This window comes from Bombyx mandarina, chromosome 22 (assembly GCF_030267445.1).
Source record: "Bombyx mandarina strain Sakado chromosome 22, ASM3026744v2".
Lineage (NCBI taxonomy): Eukaryota > Metazoa > Arthropoda > Insecta > Lepidoptera > Bombycidae > Bombyx > Bombyx mandarina.
Genome location: NC_143228.1, coordinates 13,262,959 through 13,282,915, shown reverse-complemented (window position 1 = coordinate 13,282,915; position 19,957 = coordinate 13,262,959). Strand labels below are relative to the sequence as shown.

At 45.6% G+C, this 19,957-nt stretch overlaps 1 protein-coding gene across 11 annotated transcripts in view; it reads right to left on the bottom strand.

Annotated features, from left to right (window-relative positions):
- The window catches only part of LOC114250505 (uncharacterized), a 51,676-nt gene that overhangs the window by 12,796 nt on the left and 18,923 nt on the right, over positions 1-19,957 (bottom strand). For 7 of the 11 annotated variants that reach the window (XM_089736634.1, XM_089736638.1, XM_089736640.1 and 4 more), the window contains exons 2-3: positions 18,022-18,295; positions 17,521-17,722 (exon numbers count right to left, since the gene is read on the bottom strand). In XM_089736634.1, the coding sequence (XP_089592760.1) occupies positions 17,521-17,722; positions 18,022-18,031 (212 nt within the window). In that variant the 5' untranslated portion in view covers positions 18,032-18,295. The remainder of the gene's footprint in view (positions 1-17,520; positions 17,723-18,021; positions 18,296-19,957) is intronic. The other 4 variants (XM_089736636.1, XM_089736635.1, XM_089736637.1 and 1 more) reach the window with 3 other exon arrangements.

Below are 19,957 nucleotides of genomic sequence, written 5' to 3'. Positions count from 1 at the left end.
TACGGTTACCGAGGTTCCTAAGCCTGCTCCTAGAGCTGAAGGCGTCTAGTGCAAAGGTTATTGGATCTGATGGATCCGTAAGGACGTGTCTAGGGCGTCGACGGTGACTGGCTCCTGCATGATCAGGATTCGGGGAGTAGTCAGCGGCGGCTACGATAAGGCGATTATCATGACGCATAGCCTTATCGAAGTACCGTTCCGACGCTGACTTCATGTATTTCTGTATAGATTCGAGGCCCAGGTCGTCGTGTAGGTCAACGTTCCTCACGAACCACGGAGCCCCGACAGCTAACCTGCAAAAGCGGGATTGTAGGGATTGGAGGGTGTCTATGTGTGTGCGGGCCGCGTGAGCGAACACCACACTCGCGTAAGTCATGACGGGCCTTATGCAAGTTTTGTAAAGTGTCACCTTGTTCCGAAGGGACATTTTACTCCGCTTACAGATCATGGGGTAGAGTCTACCGAGAATAAACGCGGCACGGTCACGGACTGATTTTATATGCGGGCGGAATGTCATCGATGCATCCAGGGTAACGCCCAGGTACTTGACCTTCCTGGCCCAGGGTATGGATTGACTAAAGAGAGTAATCGGGGGTGTAAGATTCCTCCTCCTAATACGGGAGGAAATCCGTGTGGAGCTTCCCCTCTGAAATAGCACCGCAGTACTTTTCGCTGGGTTGATGTCTATGCGCCATTTTCGGAACCACTGTCCTAGGGCTAGGGCTGCGCTCTGAAGCTTCTTCAATATTAGGGACTTGTTTCTACTGAAATAGTAAACAGTCGTGTCGTCGGCGAATAAAGCTAAATGGGTCGGCGGCGACCGGGGAATATCGTTAACGAATAAGCTAAATAGGAGGGGTGAGAGGACAGAGCCTTGCGGGACTCCAGCTGTGAGAGGTCGTGGGGAGGAGCGGGTTCCCTCGACTCGATATCGAAAAGAGCGGTTCGACAAGAAGTCCCGTATGATGAGCACGAGACTATCCGGCACACCCATGTTGAATAGTTTGAAAATCAAACCGTTGTGCCAGACTTTGTCGAACGCTTTTGCGACGTCGAAGAAGAGAGCTCCCGTGTATAACGGTTTTGGTCGATTAAGCCCCACAAGAATGTGCTCCGTGAGGCGGTGCACCTGTTGAACGCATGAGTGATTTGTACGGAATCCGAACTGTTCATCGATGAGAATGCCCTTGGATGAGACGAAGTCTCTGAGGCGTTTTTTTTTTTTTTTTTTTTTTTTTATGATTGAAAGTTTACTGGTGGCCCGAAGGCCTTTCCAGTTTCACCAGGACAGGTGGGCGAGCAAAGGCTCAGCCAAGAGGGGTGGGATTTGCTAACAACTGACCGAGCGCCTCCGAAGGAGACCTAACAACTCAAGAGCAATTGTTTCGCGAATGAATCTACTACCGGATCGGAATCGCGACCCGCTGAGAAGATCCGGCGAGAAACTCAGCGGGCTGATGCATGGGTTAGGTTGCACGTCGACCTCTTTGTCGAGTTCGACGAGTACGGTTACCGGGGTCCCTAAGCCTGCCCCTAGTATTAGAGCTGAAGGCATCTAATGCAAAGGTTATTGGATCTGATGGATCCGTAAGGACGTGTCTAGGGCGTCGACGGTGACTGGCTCCTGCATGATCAGGATTCGGGGAGTAGTCAGCGGCGGCAACGATAAGGCGATTATCATGACGCATAGCCTTATCGAAGTATCGTTCCGATGCTGACTTCATGTATTTCCGAATTGATTCGAGGCCCAGGTCGTCGTGTAGGTCAACGTTCCTCACGAACCACGGAGCCCCGACAGCTAACCTGCAAAAGCGGGATTGTAGGGATTGGAGGGTGTCTATGTGTGTGCGGGCCGCGTGAGCGAACACCACACTCGCGTAAGTCATGACGGGCCTTATGCAAGTTTTGTAAAGTGTCACCTTGTTCCGAAGGGACATTTTACTCCGCTTACAGATCATGGGGTAGAGTCTACCGAGAATAAACGCGGCACGGTCACGGACTGATTTTATATGCGGGCGGAATGTCATCGATGCATCCAGGGTAACGCCCAGGTACTTGATTCCTGGCCCAGGGTATGGGTTGTCTAAAGAGAGTAATCGGGGGTGTGAGATTCCTCCTCCTAATCCGGGAGGAAATCCGTGTGGAGCTTCCCCTCTGAAATAGCACCGCAGTACTTTTCGCTGGGTTGATGTCTATGCGCCATTTTCGGAACCACTGTCCTAGGGCTAGGGCTGCGCTCTGAAGCTTCTTCGCGATTAGGGACTTATTTCTACTAGAATAGTAAACAGTCGTGTCGTCGGCGAATAAAGCTAAATGGGTCGGCGGCGACCGGGGAATATCGTTGACGAATAAGCTAAATAGGAGGGGTGAGAGGACAGAGCCTTGCGGGACTCCAGCTGTGAGAGGTCGTGGAGAGGTTCGGGTTCCCTCGACTCGATATCGAAAAGAGCAGTTCGACAAGAAGTCCCGTATGATGAGCACGAGACTATCCGGCACGCCCATGTTGAATAGTTTGAAAATCAAACCGTTGTGCCAGACTTTGTCGAACGCTTTTGCGACGTCGAAGAAGAGAGCTCCCGTGTATAACGGTTTTGGTCGATTAAGCCCCACAAGAATGTGCTCCGTGAGGCGGTGCACCTGTTGAACGCATGAGTGATTTGTACGGAATCCGAATTGTTCATCGATGAGAATGCCCTTGGATGAGACGAAGTCTCTGAGGCGTTTGTAGAGCAGACGCTCATACAGTTTGCCTAGAGACATGAGGAGGCTAATCGGGCGGTAGCTCGTCGGATTATTTTTTGGTTTACCGGGTTTATGTATGCCGATAACGTCCGCTTCTTTCCACACCGCGGGAAAGATACAGTTCGCCATAGCGGCATTGAAAATAGATGCCAACATCACGATGAGTTGGACGGGTAGAAGTTTAATAACGCGGTTAGATATACCGTCGGAACCGGGAGCCTTGCGAGGACGTAGGTCTTTGATCAAGTCTTTAACTTCTATCGGGGTGACGGGTGGTAACGCATCCGATGGTGGCAAGGAGGCTCTGCGTTCTACCTCACTGTCTACTAATTCTACATGAACAGGGTCCACGGATTGAGTGCTGGGCGTGCACTGGGTTTGCAATGTATCGGCCAGCAGCTCTGCTTTTTCGTCATCATCGAACGCCGCGAGTCGGCCTGAGGGGCCTACGAGGGGGGGCATAGTTACTACCGTATCCGATTTGAGAGTACGAGCTAAGCGGTAGTAAGACCTTTGAGAGGGCGCGAGTCCTTCTAAGAAATCAGACCATCTGGCATCTCGGACTTCGGCGATGCGAGACTTTACGTCGCGTTGTAGGGCACGCATTCGAATACGATTTTCCGCGGTACGATACCTGTCGTAGGCGCGTATTGAGGCGTTCTTAGCTCTTAGGAGCTCCCTAATAACGTAGGACAATTTGAAGCGGTGAAGGAAGTCCTCCGCTACAACTTGTTTCGATGACCTATCTAATGTCGAGGTGATGTGTGACGTTAAGATGTCTATGGCTTCAGCGGTATCCTGAGGAGACGGGGTAGAGTCCGGGCTAAACGGGAGCGATAGTGGATCAGATTCAGCCAGGCTGACGCCCAGCGTGTGCCAATCCACCACAGTCCTCGTGACGGGAACGGAATCGGGAGCGCGACCGAGCTTCATAACGACGGGACGGTGGTCTGAATCTAACTCTGAAACTACTTCGATCGAGTGTAAGCGCAGAGTTACGTTTTTTAATAACGCTATGTCGAGTATATCCGGGCGATGCGCGATATTTAGCGGGTAGTGAGTCGGGGTTAGCGGAGCGACGATATCGAAGGCGAGATCATCAACTAACGCGTCAAGCCGCCTGCCATTCGGGGTTGTGGTGTGTGAGTTCCACCTGATGTGTTTACAATTTAGGTCGCCCGCCAGAATGACAGAGCTTCCCATGCCGAGCAGCACCTCGATATCACTGCTTAGAACGATCTTATCCGGTGGAAGATAAACGGACGCGATAACGATCGGCGCGTGTCCCGTCAGTGAGATTCGGCACACTGATGCTTCGATATTAGCGAGCGCGGGAGGATCGAGCGGGACGCAATGCAGGGCTCTTCTATAGTAAATAACGGTGCCACCACCACGAGCAGAGAGCCTGTCGTTCCTGACCATGTTATAGTTCGCGATTTTAGGGTCACGGCGCGCGGGCTTAAGTAGGGTCTCCTGCACTAAAAATATATCAATTTGATGGTCACGCAAAAAGTCAGAAACCTGATCACGTTGATTTGCGAGACCGTAAGCGTTAAAAAATCCTATCGTTACGGATAGGGGCTTAATTCTACTTATATACGCCATTGATTACCGGCGGAGTGAGGGGAGGACGTACGTATTTAATAATTATTTAATTTCGTGTACGGCAGCGGTTTCGCCCAGGCCGAGGTACTGGGCACCGGCGCCGGAACGAACGCTGGCTTAGCCTGCGACACAGAGGGTGCCGAGGCTTTGATGTCTGGGCCGGAAGCTCGGAGGCGGTTTTGGCGGGCGACGCGTCGATTTATTTTAGGGGCTCGGGGGCATCCGCGGTAATTTGCGGGGTGACCCTGTGTTTGACACAGGACGCAGCTAGGCGGTTCCGTCGCGGTTTTTTGATCGCGAGTGCATAAGGCCGTGGCATGATCGCCTAAGCACTTGACGCATCGGGGGCGCGCGTGACAGTTACGGGAAGAATGCCCGTATAATTGGCAGTTATGGCACTGGCTAGGTGTGCCTTTCTTGTGTGGGGTTTCGACTGCGATTCCGGAAAGGCTACAGACCGTTCGGATGTTGAATATTTGCTTACCCTCGGGGGTAGGCTGGAGGGCGACGAGAACCATATTATATGGCTCTCTTCCGCGGCCTGTGTGCATGCGGTGTACGGAGTTAACCGGTAGGCCTTGTTCGAGAAGGTCGGCCTTAACGAGCTCGGCATCCAACTCTTTAGGGATGCCACGTATAACGACACGGAGTTCGCGCTCCTCCTGGAGCGTATACGTGTGGAAACTTATACGCTCCTTACGGAGGTAAGAAGAGAGGGCCCTATGGTCGTCGGGTGTTCGAACCTTAATTTGAATGCCGTTCGCGAGGTTACGGGCATTCGTGAAATTGATATTTTTGGCCTTAAGGGCCAGGGAAACTCGTTCCCAAGCTGCATTCTCTTGAAGGATTACCGGGGGAGGGGTCTGGGTTTTATTTTGTGCCACCAGACGCGGTGACGGAGTGGCACGGGCTGGAGGCGCAACGGGAGTCTGAGGGCGGGGGCGCGACGCGTTCGCGGCTTTGCTAATTTTAGCGGCCGCAGGAGCTCGAGACTCCGCGGCACGCTTCTTACCCTTTTGCACCAGAGTGAATCCATCCGTCGATGAGGCGGGGGCGAGGTCGACCTCCATCTCCGAGTCAGAGTCGGAGGACGAGGAGGCGGGCGCAGGTGACCTACGAGTCGGTGTTTTGGAGGGCGCGACGGAGGCCGCGGATGATCGCGCTGCTGGAACGGTGACCACGGCGGACGACGCAGCAGTTTTACTCGCCAGTATAGGCGACGCGGGAACGGTAGGCACGACGGAGGCTGCGGTGCTCGATGCAGAAGCTTTGCACGCAGGTACAGGCGACGCAGGAGCAGCCAGCTCGGTGGATTCCACGAGAGGGCTCGCGGTGTGATCGGCCTTGAAGGCCTGAAACTCGGAAAACAGTATTCTGCCTTGGTCCGTATTCGGTCTTGAGCAAAAAGCTTAACTTTGGGTCAGGTTAGTCCGGTTGTCCTAGCACGCTAGGTCTATTTAGGACGCCCTAATTTCCTCTTGTCCTCGGGGGTCCACTACTAGGGCTTGCCTCGGAATATATCTGGACTCTGTCCTGAGTGTATGGCCTATCCATGTCCACTTGCGACGCATTGGTACCCGCGTGGGCAGATACCACAATACAATCTGCCGCGTCGCAATCATACACATAAGGGTGGTTCAGATCTGTCATACAATTTAATTAAGGCTCTTTGACATATCGCAACTTTGTGCCCGTAATATTAAGATGTGTATAGCCCCGATAACTTCTTGAGCCGGTGTGACGTGAGATCATCGAACTATTAAAAAAAATAAAAAACCTTGATCTTCTATATAGGCTGGCTTACATTTACACTGTGATGCAAATGGACTCCAATTATGATTGACCACTTCTACTACGATATGCCACGAACTCGAGTTGCGCATTTACGCTGAATTTATGATTTTGCTCCAATTTCGAATGCTCCAAAAATGGTTAGGACAAAGCTTTAGTGAGCTCAACTATTCATCAATAACAAAATGATAAAATACTTCAAATTCTCTCTAAATCTGTGTTCCAATAATATTTAAAACGTACACAAAATTCGTAAGTTCCAAAACGAAGATCGAGTAAAAGAAAAATTATTACTCATTCTGTCAAATGTTTCGATAGAAAAGAGAAATCTTTATGGGCAGGCAATTTATCAATCACAAAACTGTCACGTACTTAGGGCGTCTTGTGTGAGCGTCCCCGATGCCCTTAGGCGCCATTCTTGCCCGAGATCCCTTTTATATACCGCATTAAAAATGTTACATGAATTGTGATGGTTTTTTTACCAACATCTATTAAAATTAAATGAATGTCGCTTTAAAACTACTCGTTTTTTGATTGACTTTGTGGTGCAGAAATTAGCGCTACTAGCAGAGGAGCCGAGGGTCGTGGGTTCAATTCCCACATCGGGCAAACATTCGTGTTATGAACAGGTTTGTTTGCTCTTTGTCTGGGCCTTAAATATCTGTATTTATGTATATATCAATCTCTGATTCCCATAATCATCACCATCTTCACCTCAATCTATAGCTGTCCACTGCTGAACAACCAATGAATGAACAACCAACAACTAATCTCCAGTGAGGTCGGTCCGTGGCAACCTGCATCCAACCCCTGATTCCCTTCTGATTCCCATAGTGTAGAGATTCTAATTTTGGGGCAAATTACCGTGTGTGACTTGTCCCCAGTCATTATTAAATTATTAGTTGAGAAATCGGCAACTACAATATTGCGTTGTGTTGAATAAATACTAGTGTAATAAGCTTTGTATTTAATGCGCTGGTAAGTGAAAAAAGCCACGGCTCATTTGATGTTCAATCGATTAAGACCAGATACGTCACAAGTTGAATGCGAGACATCAGGTAAAGTTTCAAGTGTATTAGATAATATCGGTCGTTTCTACAAACCAAAACACATAAATTAACTGCTTTGTGACAGAAATAGGCAGGATAATTCTAGTCTCATACTTGCTATATATAGTCTCTGGAGGCGCCGGATTCCGACATGACCCGGTCTGTTACACCTTTCGACCGGGTATGAATAAACGGATTCCACAGCGTTAAAAAAAAGGATAGTTGTAGTCGTTGGTACTAAACAAAATAGTCAACCCCAGTAATACATTTATCCCACCAATCACGTATTGCCAAATGCTAATTGTTTGTAGGAAAAATAGCTTTAAGCAAATTATAGCGAAATCTATCTATATAACTAGTCAGGTCATAAGTATTATCACACAGTAAAAACTTTTCTTTTAGAATGCTGGCCACAAAAAAGTTTATTGAATTCGAATTTCGAATTGTTCATGAAAATAAAAATGTATAACTTTTAGAATTTTACTCAAACGTAAGCAGAAACTGTTGGCCCTGCAGATGGGGTTAAGCAGAACCACGGTGAAAAGGGTGTTAAATGAAGACTTAGGGCTTCGGGCATATCGAAGAAAAACAGGACATCGTTTGAATGCTCGTCTAATGGACCTGAGACTGAAGAGATGCCGCGCTTTGTTGAAGCGGTACGCGGGAAAAAAATATCGGGAAAATCTTTTTTCGGATGAAAAAATTTTTACCATAGAAGAGAGCTACAACAAACAAAATGATAAGGTGTACGCACACAGTAGTGAAGAAGCGAGCAACCGTATTCCGCGTGTCCAACGAGGTCATTTTCCATCCTCGCTCATGGTATGGTTGGGAGTTTCTTATTGGGGCTTAACAGAGGTACATTTTTGTGAGAAAGGTGTAAAAACGAATGCAGTTGTGTATCAAAATACAGTCCTGACGAACCTTGTGGAACCTGTTTCTCATACCATGTTCAATAACAGGCACTGGGTATTCCAACAAGATTCGGCGCCAGCTCATAGAGCGAAGAGCACACAAGACTGGCTGGCGGCGCGTGAAATCGACTGCATCCGGCACGAAGACTGGCCCTCCTCCAGTCCAGATTTGAATCCGTTAGATTACAAGATATGGCAACACTTGGAGGAAAAGGCGTGCTCAAAGCCTCATCCCAATTTGGAGTCACTCAAACATCCTTGATTAAGGCAGCCGCCGATATTGACATGGACCTCGTTCGTGCTGCGATAGACGACTGGCCGCGCAGATTGAAGGCCTGTATTCAAAATCACGGAGGTCATTTTGAATAAACTTTAGTGTCATAAGAATCTATGTTTTGTTAAGTTCATTTTGGTATATGAATGGTTACATAATGAATAAACTTGTTTCAATTATTTTACATTAAACATGTGACAGAATTTATGACCTGACTAGGTATATATAAAAATGAATTGCTGTTCGTTAGTCTCGCAAAAACTCGAGAACGGCTGGACCGATTTGGCTAATTTTGGTCTTGAATTATTTGTGGAAGTATTTGTGGATCTATACCATGAATAAACAATTAACTACAGCAAATATTCGTTCTAATTATAAGAACAATTTATTGATAAAACCAAGCAATTTAGATTACTAGATAGTATCCACTAAAACTCCCTAACTTTGCTGATGCAAGAGTTATACAGCCCCGAAGAAACGTGTGTTCATTTACAAACCTCCTTCTAAGCATATTAACTTAAAACTTATTTCATCCTTTGCTTTCACGGTTCTATTCCACATTAACATCGACCAATACTAATGACGTGAATCGAATGCTGTATTAACGCACGATTCCCTATCAAGACAATGAAAATCTTCTCATTTATTCTACATTGGTTAATATTGCACCCAAGAAATTACTTTGATCCAAAACTCCAATATCTACACAATGTCACCATATATATCTATAATTTATTGGATGGATAATTTTTGTTCATTGAAAACTGAACTCTAACAATGTACAATTAAAGATACTTCTATTTCATCCGAAATACAAAGTTAAATTTATCAATCCGATTCTAGCAAGCCCTAAAAATATCTAACACGAACCCACAGCGCTATAACCGAATTTGCAAAACCAGAAATACCCATTCACTCTTTTATCTTGCCAATCTTAAATTCAGACCTCGTGGGTTTTGATATTTCTATTATAAAACTCAAATAAAATTGTTACCGAGGTAGTGACTTTGAAACGAACAATGTTAGTTTTTTCATATCCTTCTCTTTGTAGAGAATGAATATAAACAAATCATTCTGACAACAGAATTAAACAAAAAGCGGACAGACGACTTGGGGCATTTGTGGAAGGATAGTGAATCTAAATCAATCGGTACGGTAGTGGTACGAATGGTTATCTTTGTAACAATTACCGGACGTTTAAGATGGATAATCTTAAAGACGATGTCAAAAAGCAATCTTTAACATAAATAATCGAGGCAGCAATTCTGTCAATCTCACTAAATTGCCATATCTACAAAGAATAATAATTGCATTTTCCTTTTCAATTAAAATTTGAGGTCACCACGTTTCCAATTTTAAAATTGGCAAAATATTGACTTTTTAATCAATAGGTTGTGAGCAATTAAGAATATAACTCTTATTTGTTTTATCGTGGCTCATATAACTCGAAATGGGACTGCAATATAATGCCTTATTGAATTACGAGCAGTAGTGAATAGGTAATTAGATTTTGTCGCGAGGCGAGCTCCTTTCGCTCTTGTAAATCAAATTACGGGCTTATCTCAGAATTTAGGCGAAGATTTCTCTATAAAATAAGCTATGTTGAGGAGATTTTAAATTACACCCATTAGCTTTGAGTTTTGTTAACAGGGTTAAATGTATATTTGTTTTATAATTATTTTGTCGTTGTCCTTGAAATAAAAAAAGATATAATGTTGAATGTTGTTGTTTTTTATATTATGTATACGAAAATGGATTTAATTTTTTGTATTTTACTTAAATAAATTAATAGAACTAATAACAAAAATCATGTTAATATAAGAGTGTTTTGCCGGTGTTGCCATCCAAACAAATGTATTTAATTGAAAATGAAACCATGAAACCAGTACTAATATTATCTGGATTAATTACTTAAGATCTTTAACACCTTATCTATTTGATCATTCGTCGTAAAATTTTGATGTAAATTTAACATTAACAACTTAAGAAAAGTCTAAACAAACGGTGTTTTAAATTATTACAGTAATTTATAGAGACTCCAGTTTAAATATCCATACAAAGAATGCAGAATGGCATCTTAAAAACCACCGCAAAGGTACCATTGCTTGTGATAAACACTGAGATCCACGAAGCCATGAACATGAGAACTGTTCAGGAATAGATAAGGTTAGTAGGGAGTAAGTACGGAACTCGGCTGGAAAATAACCCAAATGCCCTAGTAACTGCGTTGACAAAAGTTAGTTAAATCAAACGACTGAAACGCCATTATATACAGGAAGTTGGTGACATATGGTAAGGAACGAAGAGTCTCCTGCTGAGGAGCCTCTTCTACGCCATGCCACACGCAACGCACCGACTCATAGTCCAGGACCGATCGCCTATACGGAAAAAAAAATGAAATAAAAAAAGTATTTTCTGGCAATATACCTAAGACTTGCGTACGTCTTACATTGTTTTGAGCTGACTCGCAGAATTAAACTCAAAATGTTTCGATTAACTGTGAAATTAGTCATGATTTATGGGTGCAAATAATGGAAAGTAACCAAAAAGATCACGCAACCGATTCAAGTTTGCATCGAGTGGCACTTTTGGCATTTTCTGGCCTGAGAAGATCTCCATCGAAAGACTATGAGAGCATGTCAAGAAATGCCAATTAAGAAGCAGATTATGCGTTGCAAATAGAATTGGATACATAATACTCTCAGGACAGAGTCCACATATTATATCTCGAGTCAAGCTCTGGAGTGGCCGCCCAAGTAGACTTAACGGTGTACTGTCGCAGCGGAGATGAAGACGATAGAGCTAACCTGGCCGAAATTAAAGTGCGTAGCCCAAGATCAATCGCGAAGGTTAAACACTGCTGTAGCCCTCTAACCCATCTGGAGACGTTAAGACCTTAAACAAAATATTACAAAAAAATATAAGATCCCAAAGAATTCCATAGATAACAAATCCTCCAAAAAAGGATTCCTTACATTTTCCAATAGAGCAATACGCAAACAGAGCACGTTTAGGAAGCGAAGGCTTGTTAGCCAAATACTCAACGTTTTATTTAATCGATCATTTCGAAAAGGTAAAATTCTAGAAGACACTAGAACAGAGTTTTTAATGCTTAATACTATTAGACGTACAAAATCACTCAGAAGAACTTTACATATGCACTTTAATAACAGTTCTCTAGTTTACAATTGATTATAAGTTTTAAAATAAAAGTTACTTTAACATTTAAAACGATTTGATTTGAAAATCTATCTGAAAATATATAACTAGTAAATTAAGCAGAATTAGCAAATTTAAATTTAAAAATCCAATAGACGTCACAAACATTAAATGACATAATTACATAACAAAATAACAAAATAGACGCTACAAATATGTAAACACGGTCATAAATTTCAAGAGATAAAATCTCTAATAAACACGACATAAAGGAAACAAAATTAACCAATAACAATTAACACAAACTGACAACAAACTAGAATGTTCGAAACAGATTGTTCTCGCCGTGCACAGTACAGTACCCAACTACCCACACATTTGTGAAGCCATAATCGTAACTATAAAATACAAACATCTGAATAACAATCAACACTGCTCACTATTCGACGTCCATATTTTTTTTTTTTCCTACCTATGCTGATAGCCTTGAGAGGCTATTTCAGCTTCACCCTAACGTGTGTAGGTGAGCTCACGGGGCTCAAACCGGAGAGTTGCTAACACTGACCCTAGCAAGAGCAGTGCTTCGCAGAATCTACCACCGGATCGGAAACGCGACCCACTGAGAAGATCCGGCGAGAAACTCAGTGGGCTGTGTCTAGGGGTTAATTCGCTCGTCGAGCCCTTCGTCGCAAGCGACGGGTTCGACGAGGACGGTGACCGGTGCTTGTGGTGCCTAAAAGCACCGTTAATGGATCGGGAGGATCCGTAATGACGTGCTTTGGGCGACGTCGACTCTTTACCATTCGGTCTACAGGATCGGGTATGTAGTTTCCAGCGGCCACGACAAGAGGGTTCTCATGTCGTGCCGCCTTCTCGAAATGGCGCAATGATGCCGACTGTAGATACTTACTGACAGAGTCGAGCTCCAGGTCATCGTGGAGATCCACGTTCCTCAGGAACCATGGTGCTCCGACGGCTATCCTGCAGAATCGGGATTGAATAACCTGGAGGGGCTTCAAGTTGGTGCGGGCTGCGTGAGCGAACACTACGCTTGCATACGTCATAACGGGGCGTATGCAAGTTTTGTAGAGAGTTACCTTATTACGGAGGGACAGTTTGCTTCGCTTGCAAAGCATAGGGTAGAGACGTCCTAATATGAAGGCGGCACGGTCGCGTACCGTTTTAATATGTGGACGGAATGTCATCCCTCCGTCGAGGGTGACGCCTAGGTATTTGACCTGCGAGGCCCACGGTATGGGCTGGCCAAAGAGAGTGACGGGGCTAACGGCGGAGGTGTTTGCGCGCCTATTAGGGAGTGGGATGCTCGAAGTGGTATTCGGAGGGCGACCCCTTTTGAAGAGCACCGCTGTGCTTTTCGTGGGGTTGATGTCGATGCGCCACTTCCGGAACCACTGTCCCATGGTGGCTACTGCGATCTGGAGTCGCCGATGAAGCAGCGACATCTTCCTACACGAGTAGTAGATAGCCGTGTCATCGGCGAAGAGCGCTAGATGGGTCTCCGGAGACCGAGGTATATCATTGATATACAAACTAAATAATAACGGGGAGAGCGCGGAGCCTTGCGGGACTCCGGCAGTCAGTTGACGGGGACGAGAACGAGTTCCCTCTACTCGATATCGAAACGAACGGTTCGACAAGAAGTCTCGTATGATGAGCACAAGTCTGTCTGGCACTCCCATGTTGTACAGTTTGTAAATTAAACCGTTGTGCCAGACTTTGTCGAACGCCTTCGCGATGTCGAAGAAGAGGGCGCCGGTCGGGATTTGTTTACGCCTATTTAGCCCTATCAGGATGTGCTCCGTGAGGCGGTGCACTTGTTGTACGCACGAGTGTTTAGAGCGGAATCCGAACTGTTCGTCTATGAGAATTTTGTTCGCGGTAACAAAATCCCAGAGGCGTTTCCTAAGGAGCCGTTCGTAAATTTTTCCTATCGTCGGGAGGAGACTAATCGGACGGTAACTAGATGTTTCGTTTGTCGGTTTGCCCGGCTTATGTATACCGATAACGTCCGCTTCTTTCCACACCGCAGGAAAGATGCAGTGCGTCATAGCGGCATTTAAAATTGTAGCCAACATTGCTATCAGTTGGACTGGCAAGAGTTTTAGCGCGCGGTTGCGAATGCCGTCGGAGCCGGATGACTTCCTAGGTTGGAGATTGTGGATCGCGTCTCTAACTTCGTCAGTGGTAATGGGGGGTAACGCGTCCGAGGGCGGCAGGGAAGCTCTGCGCTCGACCTCCCTGTCGACTAACTCGGTGTGTTCGGGGTCCGCGTGTTGAGTGCTGGTGGTGCACTGCTCTTGCAGTGCATCGGCCAGCAGCTCAGCCTTGACATCGTCATCGAATGCCGGTGGTTGGCCTGAAGGGCGTACGAGGGGAGGCATAGTAGCGGTAGTTTCCGATTTGAGAGTCCTAGCTAGTCGCCAGTATGCTTGATGGGAGGGCGCGAGTTGTTCTAAATAACTATGCCAATTATCGTTACGCGCGTCGCTTAGGCGGGAGTGGACTTCGCGTTGTAGACGACGCATCCGAATCCAGTTTGAATGCGTGGGAAGCCGATCGTAGGCCCGGATTGCCGCGTTCCTAACTCTTAAGAGATTCCTAAGTTCGGAGGATAGTCTGATGCGGTGGAAGCTGTCCTCCACATCGACGTCTTTTGAAGATCTAATGATCGCGGAAGAGATGTGATCGGTAATGATGTTTATGGATTCGACGGTGTCCTCGGGGGATAGATTCGAATCCAGGCCGTAAGGGAGGATTGGCGGAGCGGCTTCGGCTAGGCACGTGCCCAGCTTATTCCAATCCACCATGGTCCTCGTAACAGTGACTGGGTTGTGAGGGCGACCGAGCTGCATAAGGACAGGTCGGTGGTCTGAGTCGAGCTCTGACAGTGCTTCGATGGAACGTAAGCGCAGAGTTACGTTCCTAAGCAATGCCAGGTCTATAGTGCTCGGACGGAGCGCGATGTTATACGGATAACATGTTGGAGTTGGGGGACCGACTACTTCAAAAGTGAGGTCGTCTATAAACGCGTCGAGACGCCTACCGTTAACGTTCGTACGATGGCAGTTCCACCTAGTGTGGTGGCAATTTAAATCGCCTGCCAGGATGACGGAGTCTCCCATGCCGAACAGTGACTCGATGTCACTGCTCAGGAGGGGCTTGTCCGGGGGGAGATAAACGGATGCGATGACGATCGGCTGGTGTCCCGTCAGCGAGATACGGCACACTGACGCCTCGATATGTAAGAGCGAGGGAGTATCGAGAGGGACAACGTGCAGGGCCCGCCTATAGTAAATGGCAGTCCCGCCTTTGGAGGCGGTGAGTCTGTCATTCCTAACCATGACGTAATTCGCGACTTTCGGGTCACGTCGCGAGGGCTTCAGACAGGTCTCCTGCACTAACAAAATATCTACAAGATTGTCGCGGAGGAATTCGAAAATTTGATCGCGTTGCCGCGCGAGTCCGTTAGCATTGTAGAATGCTAACGTAAGGGAATACGGTTTTTCTCTACCTTTTTGCGCCATTGATTACCGGTAAAGAATTTTTATAACGTGCGAGACACGGACTCGTAGACGTCCATGTGATCGAAAGCGGCCGCGAGCCGCTGTTCGGGGGTTACCGACCTACGGATAGCATCTGCGAACGATCGCAGACGGTCAAAGTTTACCGCGGTGACGAAGTCGCGCACGAGCGCGAAGTCGTTGACGACTGAGGGTTGCGGGGGGCGGTACGCGGGCGCGGGGCGAGGTGCGAGCAGGGGCTGAGGCGCGTGACGTGTCGCAGGCGGGAGCTGGGGTACGTTTTGTGTTCCCTCCTTCGTATACGGCAGCGGTTTTTTCCACGCCGAGACGGTGGGAACCGCAGCCGGTACGAAGGCTGGTTTCGGCACTGAAGGCGCCGAAGTCTTTGGGTCGACGGTTCGGGGGGCTGGGTGGTGCGGGCGTTTACGCGGAGCCCTAGGACATTCGCGGTAGTTTGCCGGGTGCCCTTGCTTAAGGCATAGGACACAGCTTGGGGGTTCCGTCGCGGTTTCCCTAACACGCGAACATTCTGTGGTTGCGTGATCGCCGAGGCATTTCACGCAGCGGGGGCGCGCGTGGCAATTACGCGCTGAGTGGCCATAGAGCTGGCACCTGTGGCACTGCCCGGGAGTACCACGTTTATGGGGGACTTCGATGGTGACCCCGGAGAGGCCGCATATCGTTTTGAGACATGAGATTCTTTTCTTTGCCTCCGGGGTTGATTCTAGCGCGACGAGAATCATATTGTACGGCTGTCTGCCGCGTCCGCTGTGCATCCGGTGCACACTAATTATTGGGAGGGACTGACCGATCAGATCCTCCTTTACGTAGTCTATGTCGAGTTCCTTGGGGACTCCACGTATCACTACGCGGAGTTCGCGGTCCTCCTGAAGAGCATAGGTGTGATAACCTATGTTCTCCTTTCGGAGGTAAGCAGAGAGGGCCCTATGGTCGCCCGGCGTTGCGACCTTAATCTGAATCCCATGCGCGACGTTACGCGCATGGGTATAATTAATTTTGTTGGCCTGAAGGGCCTGGGATACGCGATTCCACGCTGACTTCTCCTGGAGTATCAGCGGGGGCGGGACAACTGTTTTAGGCGCGGGCGCGGTTTTTGGGCGTCCATATTAATAATGTAAGCCTGAACGTCCTATTTAATATTACGTCTATATCTATACAAAACAAGGAAAGTATCTTTCAATATTTACTTTATCCATACATTAATATTTATTCGGATTAGTTTGTAAGACACACATGTTAAATGTTAAATGTCTATTTGCTATATACAACTACACTTCAATAAGAGTAACATGTCTGTAATAACTAAAAAAATATGAAAACAGCCAGTTATAAAGTGGTCGTGGCCTAAAGGATAAGACGTCCGATGCATTCGTATGTGGCGATGCACCGGTGTTCGAATCCCACGGGCGGGTACCAATTTTTCTAATGAAATACGTACTTAACAAATGTTCACGATTGACTTCCACGGTGAAGGAATAACATCGTGTAATAAAAATCAAACCCGCAAAATTATAATTTGCGTAATTACTGGTGGTAGGACCTCTTGTGAGTTCGCACGGGTAGGTACCACCGGCCCGCTTATTTTGGCGTGAAGCAGTAATGCGTTTCGGTTTGAAGGGTGAGGCAGCCGTTGTAACTATACTGAGACCTTAGAATTTATATCTCAAGGTGTGTGGCGCATTTACGTTGTAGATGTCTATGGGTTCCAGTAACCACTTAACACCAGGTGGGCTGTGAGCTCGTCCACATTTCCAGGCAATAAAAAAAAAAACGCCAACCTGTGTTTTTTGTACGTAATTCAGAATCGGAGCTACGAAGAGCGACTTGGAATGCCGTAACATGAATCACATAGTTTCCTGAAATTGCATCACGGTGCAATACAATTTATGGCTAATCTAAAACAGGTAGGCAGCGGCTTGGCTCTGCCCCTGGCATTGCTGAAGTCCATGGGCGACGGTAACCACTCACCATCAGGTGGGCCGTATGCCCGTCTGCCTACAAAGGCAATAAAAAAAAAATAGAAAGAGAAATAGAAAAAATGCAAATTTCGGTTGACGCCTAGCCACAACACAAACTAGTTTAATTCATTTACATATGTATAAATTTTTACACTGGCAGTAGGACCTCTTGAGAGTCCGCGCGGGTAGGTACCACCACTCTGCCTGTTTCTGCCGTGAAGCAGTAATGCGTTTCGGTTTGAAGGGTGGGGCAGCCGTTGTAACTATACTTGAGACCTTAGAACTTATATCTCAAGGTGGGTGGCGCATTTATGTTGTAGATGTCTATGGGCTCCAGTAACCACCTAACATCAGGTAGGCTGTGAGCTCGTCCACCCATCTAAGCAATAAATAAAAAATAAACATAAATAACCCAAAATTTTTACACCCAAATAAATGAATAACTGATTTCCATTTCATACTCACCTTCTAAGCTGTTTCTTGCTAAGTATTACAGCCATCAATGCAATGTTCGCGGACATTCCCAGACTAGATAAAGCAAGTAACGCAGCCGCACTGGCCGCGCCCCCCGGCGGGCAATGTTTTGTGTTGTTCACCATCGTGGAATTAGCCGTGCCTGCTAAACCAAAACGAAGGTTGCCGCCTATCATAGCCACTGCTGAGCCTGCTGGAGTTACAATAGATCATTTTAATAGACATATATTTTTTAAAGCTACTTCTATATACTCTAATTATAAATATACTTGGAATCCCTGACATTACGTTTCTTCAAAACAGTCAACTGAATAACACGAACAATCAATTCAAAGTAATCAACAAATATCGCAATTTTCTTCTAGTATTATTGTCTTTCATTAATATTAACAATTGATATATCACTCTTCGATAATTTTCAATTTAAAACTAACTTATTATCTAGGTGATAATAGTTTATTTAAGTAAACAAATTATAATATTGTAACTCACCTGCCGACATCTTGGCCAGAAGTCCGGTCCTAATAGGAGCTTGTGATCGAATGCAGTGAATCGCTGTGACATCTACAGAGGAAGACACTGTCCCCCCCACCGGCCCATTGCATCGTCGCACTTGTCAAATTAGTTACTGACATCACACTGAATGTTTTTCCTACGAAAACACTTCTCACTTGAAAGTACTTGTCACTTTTATTAATTGTTTAGTTTATATTTTCACTAATGTTATATATGTATAAAATAAATTGAGTGTGTAGTTGTGTTGATGCTTAAATAACAAAAAATACATTATAATTCAGAAGTTTTCGTAATTAATATATATAATATGTTATATTTAAAACGAAACTCAATTAAACTAAACACCTTTTTTCCTTTTTTCCCAATGTCAAATTCTGCACGTTGTTGTAACCAAAAGTTACCACCACCTCTTGTTTTATCATTTAAACAACAAAGAAGGATAAAAAGTACATTTTTGTATCAAACATCACAGTTAAAGAAATGTATGGTATGCGCCCCCGCACAGATTTTAAAGCTTACACTTGATTCCCAACGAGAGTTCAATCTTGTATTTGAAAGTCAGTGGCGGCATTCAAATTGTAGTTGTAGGCTGGTCTATGATCATTGATCTATAATATATAGTCGAATAAATACTTAACACTTTACTCTAAATGACTACTCAGTCGATGAGGCAACAGTTAACGCCCCTAACTGATGGGCCGACGGTAATAGGTCCCATTTCTGCAACGGGCAAATATTTGCGTGATGAAAAAGTTCGTTTGCTAGATGTCTGAGTAATTTATATGTCTATATATTTAATCTTATGCAAGTATATCAGTCTCTGGTTTGCATAATACAGAGAATCCTACTTTGAAGCTAGATGATCGTGTTTGATTAGTCCCCGGTTTTTTTTATTGCTTAGATGGGTGGACAAACTCACAGCCCACCTGGTCTTTAGTGGTTACTGGAGCCCATAGACATCTACAACGTAAATGCGCCACCCACCTTGAAATATAGCTTCTATGGTCTCAAGTATGACACGGCTGTCCCACCCTTCAAACCGAAACGCATTACTGCTGCACGGCAGAAATAGGTAGGGTGGTGGCACCTACCCGCGCGGACTCACAAAAGGTCCTACCACCAGTAATTACGCAAATTATAATTTTGCGGGTTTGATTTTTATTATACGATGTTATTCCTTCACCGTGGAGTCAATCGTAAACATTTGTTGTGTACGTATTTCATTAGAAAAATTGGTACCCGTCTGAGATTCGAACACCGGTGCATCGCTCAACACGAATGCATCGGACATCTTATCCCTTAGTCCACAACGACTCTTAAATATTATTATATACGTGCTTGAATGTTTAACCAGACACGATCATCTTCGGCAAATGAAAAAAAGACAAAAAGTATTTTATGACGTCAAACTTTTACATGAACGCATTTTGTAGTTTTGTTTGGTGAAACTTTTCCGATATACGTATTGTTTTTTTTTATTCGCTACAAAGCGAAAACTTGTAGCGCGCCGGTGTGTTAAAACCGGGTCAGTTATTGCAATGCTTTATGCGAATAGCTGATGCTCTTTTATATCGCCTCCTTCGAAATTCGGTGTTATTTGAATAATACATATATGACAACAATAATCGTGATCCGGATAGATAAAATGTACTTCATTCGCCTGTATCTACCCACTGCTGGATGTAGGCCTCTCCCATAGTCCGCCACAATGAACGATCCTCCGCCTTCCGCATCCAATCTCTCCCAGCATATCGCCGCAAGTCATCGGTCCAACGGGCAGGGGGACGCCCAACGCTGCGCTTACCTATCTTTAGTTGCTTATTGATAAAAAAAGGAAGACGATTAGTTTAAACGCTCACGTGGCTAAAAGAGCTCGCGGTCTACTTGATGAAAAGTGGTTAGTGTGGACTAA